This window comes from Ictidomys tridecemlineatus, chromosome 5, assembly GCF_052094955.1.
Source record: "Ictidomys tridecemlineatus isolate mIctTri1 chromosome 5, mIctTri1.hap1, whole genome shotgun sequence".
Taxonomy (NCBI): Eukaryota; Metazoa; Chordata; class Mammalia; order Rodentia; family Sciuridae; genus Ictidomys; species Ictidomys tridecemlineatus.
Window position 1 is genome coordinate 83,064,429 of NC_135481.1, and position 10,442 is coordinate 83,074,870.

The 10,442-nt window shown below is 35.1% G+C and overlaps 1 protein-coding gene and 1 pseudogene across 11 annotated transcripts in view; both read left to right on the plus strand.

Moving 5' to 3' along the window:
• The window catches only part of Heatr5a (HEAT repeat containing 5A), a 121,792-nt gene extending 111,585 nt beyond the window's left edge, over positions 1-10,207 (plus strand). For 7 of the 11 annotated variants that reach the window (XM_078050251.1, XM_078050256.1, XM_078050254.1 and 4 more), the window contains 4 exons: positions 299-523; positions 5,414-5,583; positions 8,084-8,297; positions 8,542-10,207. In XM_078050251.1, coding sequence (XP_077906377.1) covers positions 299-523; positions 5,414-5,583; positions 8,084-8,297; positions 8,542-8,849 — 917 coding nt within the window. In that variant the 3' untranslated portion in view covers positions 8,850-10,207. Of the gene's footprint in view, positions 1-298; positions 524-5,413; positions 5,584-8,083; positions 8,298-8,541 lie in introns of those variants that run through there. The other 4 variants (XM_040275212.2, XM_040275214.2, XM_040275215.2 and 1 more) reach the window with 2 other exon arrangements.
• LOC120887121 (U4 spliceosomal RNA) lies at positions 7,775-7,892 on the plus strand (annotated as a pseudogene).
• Positions 10,208-10,442: the final 235 nt, after the last annotated feature.

Here is a 10,442-nt window from a genome sequence, read left to right on the forward strand (position 1 = left end):
TGCAGCAACATCTGAGAGTGATAGCAAATAAAAAGTGAATTAAAAAAATTTATTCTAGCCTTAAAATCTTATGAGTTATTTCAATTATCTTATATAATTATAATATTTTATGAAAAATAACTTGCATGTATGCTGGGTTTTGTGTATACTAAGCATACACTCTTCCATTGAGCCAATTCCAAGAAATAATTTAAAAGCTAGAAATCTCTGACACTATCTTATTTATTGATGACTTTTAGGAACTCTGTATATTCATATTGACTAAAATCTAGATTGTTTTTAAAATTTTATCTTATAGGAAGCATCTCAATTCTCCCTACTATATTGTACCTCACAATTGGAGTCCTCAGAGAAACTGCAGTAAAGTTACCTGGGGGCCAGTTATCTTCAACGGTTGCAGCTTCACTTCAGGCTCTGAAAGGAATATTATCTTCCCCCATGGCCCGGGCAGAAAAGAGTCACACCGCTTGGACTGATCTTCTTCGAAGTGCTTTAACAACAGTTCTTGATTGTTGGAATCCAGGTATTAAGGCTCTTTGGAAGCATTTGTTCAGTTTGTTTAAAAAAGTGAGAGGAACAGTTTTTTGAGAATAAGGTACTTATTTGATCATGGTTGTCATTTTTACCTAGAAAAGACAGTATTATGTGTTTAGAAGGTATGTATACATTTTAGTATCTTTAACCTTTAATGCAACTGAATAACAGGGACTTTATATATTGTTGTGAAGGACCTTTAGATGTAGTGCTTATTTAAAATGTGAATAGCTGGACACAGTGGTGCATACCTGTAATCCCAGCAACTCAGGAGGCTGAGGCAGGAGGATTGCAAGTTCAAAGCCAACCTCAGCAATTTAAAAAGGCTCTAAGCAATTTAGACCTTGTCTCAAAATAAAACATAAAAAGGGCTGGAGGTAGCTGGGGGTGTGGCTCAGTGGTAGAGCACTTGCCTAGCACATGTGAGACACTAGGTTTGAGTCTCAGCACTGCATATAAATAAATAAAATAAAGATCCATTGACAACTAAAAAATATTTTAAAAAACAAAAGGGCTGGGGATGTAGCTCAGTGATTAATTAAGCACCCCTGGGTTCAATCCCCTGTACTAAAATAGATAGATAAATAAAATGTAGTATGCTTCAACTTTTCAGTACATGCCATAAACTGAAAAATGCATAAGACATACATTATACATGTAAAATAAGATAGGGCTGGGACTGGGTCTCAGTGGTAGAGCGCTTGTCTACCAAGTGTGAGGCACTGTGTTCAATCCCCTGCACCATATAAAATAAATGTATTGTGTCCATTTATATTAAAAATAAATAAATAAGATAAATCTAACCCAACATCTCAGGATTTACTAGCTAAGGGACTGGACAAGTTACCCACTTACCCTGAGCTATAGTTTTCTCATTAATAAATCAGGATATTATGTTTTTATTTTGGTTTGGGGTTTTTTGTTTGTTTGTTAGATGGGCCATCACTAAATTGCCCAGGCTGGCATTAAACTCACTATCCTCCTGCCTCAGCCTCCAGAGTAGCTAGGATTACAGATGCACTCACAGGGAACCCAATAATGATATTATGTTGCACAAAATTGTTAGCACAGTAACAATGTATAAAAAGCATCTTGTTTATTACTTATCATTTATCAATAAATGATAATCAATGTTATTTTCCCCATCCACTAAATATTTTTATCTTATTGTTATGTGAATTTTGTGTGTTTTGTTTTTGTTTTTGTTTTATCTTGTTTTTTCAGTGTGGTGATAAAATCCAGAGCTTTGTGCAGGATAGGCAAGTGCTCTACAACTAATATACACCCACAGCTCCAGTTATGTAATTTTTATTTTTAGTAGTATATTATAGTGATTGTAAAAAGTCTTCAGACATACTTTATCCCTACTTTCCTTGTCCTGCTTATAAATATTACAATTTACCCAATTTGAGTTTATGGAAAAAGAAAAGAGCCAGAATTAAGGTAGAAAGAGATTCAGAAGATAGTGCAGTCAGAGAAGTCAAAGAAAAGAGAGTTTTAATAGAGAGGGAGTGTTCAGCAGTATGAGATGCTGTAGAAAAGATAAGCAGTATGGCAGTAGGACCCTGTTGAAGAACAAAGGAGAGCTGAGGAAAGGGGAAGACACACACAGGTTCCTCTTCATAGGAAAAAGAGAAACAGCTAAAGGGAATGAACAGGGTTAAGGAATTTCTCTGAAACTCTAGCATGAGTTCATATTTAATGGGGAGAAAAAAATGTAGAGAGGGGTCTGGAATTTAAAATACCAAAAAAGAAAGCAGTGTCCCTCTCTAAGCAAGAATAAAATTCACAGAGCATTTAGGAAGATTAATCTCTGCTGAAATAGGGGAAAGAACAGGAGGTTAAGTATGGAAAGTAGGTTTTTTATGTTGAAGGTTATGGAGAGCTTACCTCTTTGATCACAGACACACACACAAATGGGGTTTTTGGTTGTATTTGAGGGAATGAGACTAAGACTGACTATTAAGAAATTTAAAGGTACCAATAATGATGTAAAACATTTGCTGTATAACAAATGCCTCAAAATTGAGTGACTTAAAACAGTAGACATTTATTATCTGACAGTTTCACTGGATCAGGGATTCAGGAGCAGCTTAGCCAGATGGTTCTAGCTCAGGGTCTCTCATGATGTTACTGTTAAGAAAGCCAGAACACCAGGCAGAGAGGCAGTTTCCCAGATGACTATTAGCAAGAAGTCTCAGTTCCTTACCACCCAGAATTCTTCCATAGGGCTACTGCTAAGGGAACTTTACATTTATTCTAGGGAAAAGAGTGGGAGTAAGCCAAACACAGTGGCTCCCACCTGTAATCCTGGCAACTCAGGAGGCTGAGGCAGAGGGATCACAAGTTCAAAACCAGCCTCAACACCTTAGAAAGGCCCTAATTAACTTAGTGAGACCCTGTCTCCAAATATAAAAAGGGCTGGGGATGTGGCTCAGTGATTAAATGCCCATGAGTTTAATCCCCAGTACCAAAAAAAAAAAAAAGAAAAGAAAAAGTGGGATTAAAGAAATTTTGGAAAAAATGGAAAGAGGAACACAAAAGAACTTTATCTTACCAAGAATAAAAAGACATTTTTACTAAACTGATTGAGTATGTTGCAGTTTCAAGTTGCCATAAATAATGACTGAAATTAACTGTGCTGTGTGGGTAGCAATACAACCACATGGTGTAAATAGTTTACTGTCTGGAATCAAACTGTCTGCCTTACTAATTGTGTAGTTTTTGGGGAAATGACTGAATTTCTGTTTGTAATCCATAAAGTGGAATAAAGAAGCCAGGCATGGTGGTATATGTCTGTAATCCTATCTATTCCAGGAGTTAAGGCAGGAAGAATCCAAGCCATCCTCAAAAAATAATAATAATACTAGCCAGGGGCTACCTTTGAGGCACCGGGCTTGTTCCTCAGCACCACATAAAAAAAGTAAAGTTATAAAAAAATAATAATAAAATACCTAAAATCCCAGCAACTCAAGAAGCTGAGGCAGGAGGATTGCAAGTTTAAAGCCAGCCTTAGCAACTTAGTGAGGCCCTAAATAACTTACTGAACCCTGTCTCAAAATAAAAACTAAAAAGGGCTAGGGATATACGGACATGACTCAGTGGTTCAGTACCTCTGGCTTCAATTCTTGGTTTCAAAAATAAATAAATAACAAAAAGGGGTTGAAGTTGTGGCTCAGTGGTAGAGCGCTTGCCTAGCATGTATGAGGTACTGGGTTCAGCACCGCATATAAATAAATAAATAAACAAACAAACAAACAAGTAAAGGTCCATTGACAACTAAAAAATATTTAAATAAAAAAATAAAGGATTGGGGATGTAGCTCAGTGGTAGATTACCCCTGGGTTCAATCCCCAGAACCACCAGAGAGAGAGAGAATGAATAAGAATACCTATTTCATGATACTCTCTGATGTAAGGGTTTAGGGTACAGTTAAGTACTTACAGCAGTGCTATAATTTTAACTTTAAATGTTACCCATGTGCCTGTTTTATCTTAAAACTGCTCTGATGTCTAAAAGAAAGATTCCACTCATTCATAAAATTTTGCTTTCATTGCTAGTGTCTCTTAGAGGTATCAGCCCAGGTATTATCTCCTCAAGGTTTTCTCTGACCACACAATATCAGTTAGTCTAGGTTGCTTTCTATGATTTGTTTGTTTGCAATGCTTGGGATGAACCCAGGGCCTCACACATGCTAGGCAAGCACTCTACCACTGAACTACACTCCAGCCCCTCTATGGGTTTCTTAATATAGTTTTTATATGCATGGACCTTGTTGGTAGCTGGAAATTATTTATTGACTTCCCAGTTTATGGTATGGCTTCTTTGTAATTGTATTCTCAGTGCCTAAAAGAAGGCTAACTGAAACATAATATTTCTTAATTATTTTATTTGTTGAATGAATGTGACCAGAGCTACTATTTGTTTATGTCATTTCTTTACAATTAACAGCTCGTTCCTAAACAATTTAATGAGTTGAATTTTTCACACCCTTTCTTTTCAGATAACATTGATTTTTCACAATAGGTTAGTTAAAATTATTTAATGAGAATATGATTTTAGAAAATGAAGATGGATTACTTCTAATACAGAATCCCTTCAAGTAGTTGTGGTATCCACAGCTATTTTCAGGTTTTTCTCTGCTATTGATAAGTAATATGTGTAGACTGAGTGCTAAGGCATTTTCACTTGGTATATGTTATTGTCAAAATACTTAACAAAGAAAAAAAAACAATTGCCCAAGTGTGTTAGTGTTGCTGCACAGAAAAAATAATAAGTCAACCATGTTGGCACATACCTGTAGTCTCGCTACATGACAGGCTGAAACAGAAGGGTCCCTTCAGCCCAGTTCAAGGCCAACCTGAGCAACACAGTGAGATACCATCTTCAAAACAGAAGAAAAATAATTAAAGCTAATACATATTGAACATAATGTGTAGCACATATTCTAACTCATTTAATCCTCAAAGACAGATTTAAATGTCTAAAATCACAAAACTAGTAAATGTACATGTGTAATTTTTTTAAATATTTGGTTTTTTGGTTGTAATTGGATACAATACCTTTATTTTATTTTTACGTGATGCTGAGGATTGAACCCAGGGCCCCGCATGTGCTAGGCGAGTGCTCCACCACTGAGCTACATCGCCAGTGCTAGTACATATGTATTTGTTGGTGTCTGTACAATAGCTTTGGTAATTTTTGGCTCTTAGAATTATTTATAATTCACATATTAAAACTTACAATATTTGTCAGGGTTTTTAACTTTGTCAATCAAAATTACCTATATCTGTTGTAGTCACAAAGAAAATTATTGCTACCAAGCTAAAGACAGCTTCTCATAGATACATAGAGCAGTCAGTATAATCTGTTCTAATAGATCATTTCTCTTTAGTTGATGGAACACATCAAGAACTTGATGAAGTCAGTCTACTTACTGCTATCACAGTATTTATTTTGTCTACCAGTCCAGAAGTAACTACCATCCCATGCCTTCAGAGGAGCTGCATTGAGAAATTTAAGGCTGCTCTTGAGATAAAAGATCCTATGGTAAGTGTCTTAGTAGAGAGATGTTTGTAAGGCTTTTACAAAACTTTTCTTTGTGATTTTTTTGGCTTCCAAGTATCAGACAACAGTTTTTTATTTTTAGATTTGATATTAATGCCTGTTCTTGGAAAACAAAGCCAAATAATACTGGTCTTTATTCCTCTACCCTAAGGGGGAGAAAGTGAGAAAATGATAAAAAGCAAAATTTGAAATGAAGGCATTTTAAAGTTGATGTCACTCTAGAAATTTTATTGATATAAAGATTTTATTGGGGGGCTGGGGATGTGGCTCAAGCAGTAGCGCGCTCGCCTGGCATGCGTGCCGCCCCGGTTCGATCCTCAGCACCACGTACAAACAAAGATGTTGTGTCCACCGAAAACTAAAAAATAAATATTAAAATTCTCTCTCTCTCTCTCTCTCTCTCTCTCTCTCTCTCTATCTATCTATCTCTCTCTCTCTCTCTCCCCCCCCCTCTCTTTAAAAAAAAAAAATTTTTATTGGGACTGGGGATATAGGGGATATAGCTCAGTTGGTAGAGTCCCTGCCTCACATGCCCAAGGCCTTGGGTTCAATTCGCAGCACCACACACACACACACACACAGTTAGATAAATAGATAGAGCAAGCTATAGAATAAGAGGCTTTTATAAGATATTTTGTGGCTTATAGTAGGTTTCCTTTTTAAAAAAGAGAGACTCTAGCATATGCCTTTAGGATTTTGATTGTGAAATAATAATTGTTGCAGAAACAGTAAAACAAATTGATTCCATTCCTTTATGGCCATTTCATTTGCTAGATTAATTTTCCTTTTCCTTTATGTGCTACAAAATGAGTTTGTAGGGCTGGGGATATAGCTCAGTTGATAGAGTGCTTGCCTTACATGTACAAGGCCCTGGGTTCGATCCCCAGCACCAAAAAAAGAAAGAAAGAGTTGTAGCCCATACCCAAAAAGTACATTTATTCCCAAAGACATAGGAACCAAATTATCTCTCACTAAAAAATGACTTATATATCTGATGTATAGTCATTTCTTGTTCTGTCCCATTTGTTGCTGCTGCCTGCAGGAGCTTTGTGTAGTCATCTCCAAGTGGTGGTTCTGACATGTGGTGACACATAATTAGTGCAGTTTAGTCAGGGTTCCTTAAAGTCTTCAGACCATAACATTTGTACATCCAATGTATGTGATTTGTTTTTGGTCTATTCTTACTGTACTTTATGGAGAGTAAATTTTTTTAAATGAGCAAGAAAATGGGAACTAGAGAAAAGAAGAAAAAGTAACCACTCATAGTTATCCTCCCCTACCGCTTCTCACTCCACATTGTTACAGCTCTTCTTAGCATCAGGTTTGAACACTCTTATCAAAAACTTGGTCCTTGTTCTCATGCCAATCCAATAACGAGGACATGTTTTTGAGAAAAAGGAAAAAGAAGGTTTTGTTTTGTTTTTTAAATGATTTTTTAAAATACACACACATACATATACATATATATATTTAGATGTTGATGGACCTTTATTTTATTCATTTATTTATATGTAGTGTTGAGAATCGAACTCAGTGCCTCACACCTGCTAGGCAAACACACTACCACTTAGTCACACTCCCAGCCCAAAAAAAAAGAAGTTTATTGCTTTGCTGGCAAAGAGGCACAGGTGACTCCTGTCCCAGAGGCTGTGATTCTACCCACCATGGGGAACAGGGAGTTTTTAAAGAGGTGATTCAAAGGCTACATTCCATAATTCTCTATTGGAATTATAATTCACTTCTTCATTTGGGAGATAGTCATTTCTGAGATCTTCTGGTGCCATTTCCTAATCTGCATTACTTCATACCTGTGATGGGTATGTGCTCAAGCACAGATTACTCTGCCTGGGATGGGGAAGAAAGGTAATCCTGTTTCCCCTGAGATTAAGGAGGGGGAGAGATTAGGGAGGAGCACAAAGAGAGGAAGAAAAAGAAACATTTTCTTTTGAAAATAAATTATAGGGCTGGGTTGGTAGCTCAGTGGCAGAGCACTTGGCCTAGCATGTGTGAGGCACTGGGTTTGATTCTCAGCACCACAAATAAACAAAATAAAAAATCTATCAACAACTAAAAAATGTATGTATATATATATTTTTTTTTTCTTTAAAAGTTGCAGTAGCAAAGCAGCAAGGGCTATTTTCAAAGCATAAAAGTGGACCACTGTTACTTTACTAGCTTTGCACAGTGGCAGTATTGTAGCCAAATGAGGTTTATTTAAGGTGTGATTATTGCTAATTAAAAACTCTCCCCAAATTTCAATATCTGTTAATACTTGGACTTCCAAAATTAAATTAGAAATAAATTTAAATACTTCTGCAACTTTAATTTCAAGGAGTTTTTTTTTCTTTTATTGGTACATTATAATTATACACAATAGTGGAATTCATTTTAAGTACCAGGAGTCTTCAGAGATTTGTTTGTTTGTGTTAGGGACTTTTCTAAAATTTACAATTTATATTTTTCTTGTCTCTTTCCTCATTAGGTACAAGTCAAGACCTATCAGCTCCTCCATTCCATTTTTCAGTATCCAAATCCAGCTGTTTCCTACCCATACATTTATTCTTTAGCATCCTCTATTGTGGAAAAACTACAGGAAATAGACAAGAGAAAACCTGAAGATACTACTGAGCTTCAGATTTTTCAAGAAGGCATAAAGGTCTTGGAATCATTGATTATCATTGCTGAAGAACAGCATCGTAAGTGCCAGCATTCTGATATTTCAGAATTCCTCTAAAGTAAGAATTTCAATGTTATTTAAATTAGTCACATTAAGACAGTTGTTATATTAATCCCAGGTATTAATATTTTAGTGGTGATTTGGGAGAAGAGATGAGAAAAATTGTTTTCCTCCCTGTAAGAAAAATGTGGGAAGATCAAGTCCTTTTGCCACCTTGTACAATGAACATTTTTGTTTTCTGAACTTCTTTGTTTATTTTTTAGGCTCTCAGCTGGTGGCATGCCTTCTGCCCATTCTCATTTCCTTCCTTTTGGATGAGAATGCCCTGGGATCAGCAACTTCAATAATGAGAAATCTACATGACTTTGCTTTGCAAAATCTCATGCAGATTGGGCCTCAGTATTCATCAGTTTTTAAAAATGTAATGGCTTCTTCTCCAGCCCTGAAAGCCCGCCTTGAGGCCGCTATTAAGGGCAATCAGGAAAGTATCAAAGTCAAGTTACCATCATCTAAACATACTAAGAACCCTGGAAATAATTCAAGCATCCAATTAAAGACCAATTTTCTCTGATGTTAATTGTTTTTGAAACAGTAAGCACCTTAATCTAATACTTGATTATTTCCTTTCCTTTGGGGACAAAAGTGAAATTTTAGACACAAGTGCACTTGGAGATCTAGTGGATTGTTTTAACTTAAATAGCTGTGACTTTGCAAAGTGACAGCAAACCTAACATTTTTTGTGGTTGTTTTTTTTTTTTTTTTTTTTTGTCTGTTTTTCCATTTCATAAGTGAGTAGAATTGTTATAATTCTTGCCAGGAATTTCAAAAAAGTGCTAAAAAGGGGCTAGGGATATGGCTCACCTGGCATGCATGAGGCACTGGGTTCGATCCTCAGCACCACATAAAAATAAAATAAAGATATTGTGTCCACCTAAAGCTAAAAAATAAATATTTAAAAAAAGTGCTAAAGAACTAAACAGTCCACTGCTTCAAAAATGAAATGAATTTCTTCTGTCAATCCATATACATGTGTTATGCTTAATTCTTGACAGATATAGATTCACTCTAGTATAAATTATCTGTACTTATATTATATCCCAGTTGCTAATTGAAAATTCTGCTTTATTCAGTAATAGTATTAAACTTTATTGGATTTGTCCAGGAAGATGAATGACTAAAGAGCTATTTAGAAATTTGTTTTTCAATTATCCGATATATAATGATACAAATTAATTATAGCCCCAAAGTGTGACATAAGATCTGATATCTACAAATATCAAGATCTCACATACTTTGGGTTAATGTGTATTGCATTCACAAAATGAAAGCTTTACTCATTTTAAATAGAATAGGGCCTGTCCACTGCACTATTTCTCACACGTATTTTCTGTGACCTTTGTTCCTAACAGTTTTTTTCATTTTCATTTTTGGCAAACGTTTATATTGATGAGTTTAATAAAGACTCTTATCTATATTGTATTTATTAGATCAATTATGGGTTTATATAAATGCCAAATTTAGTAAAACAAATTTAGATCATCAGTGAATACAAGTATGTTTTTTTAACATGAAACATATTTTAATACAGAAAATAAACTAATGATAAAGTATTGGTTGAAAAATATTTTTTAACTCTGTTCATGATAATTGATTCTCCTTCCACTTCACTGTTATTATACTGTGTGAATCAAACACTATGTCAAATAAAGCATTTATTTCCCTGTTAAAAATTACAATCTGAAGTGATAGAGGCATGTGCAGAATTGAGAAACACTTTGATTCAAGGAAGAACAATGTGTGATATACTCTATTTTATTATGTTTGTATATAAATACTCTTGTAAATTGTTCAGAATGGAAAAAATTTGACAAATTCTAACACTACAATCAATTTTTCTAAATTACATAAATAAAGCTACTTTTCTTTATACTTCTTGTATTTTAAATTATTTTATTCAGAAAAGATAACTATTTAATCTTACAGATTCCAGAAAAAAGTCAATACTACTGTTGCTGAAAGCTCCGTCCTTGTGCCCAATGCCAGTCCAATAAGGAGGACACAGTTTTGAGAAAAAGGAAAAAGAAGGTTTATTGTTTTGCTAGCAAAGGAGAAACATAGGGGACTCCTGTCCCAAAGGCTTTAATTCTGCCCATCAACAGGAACA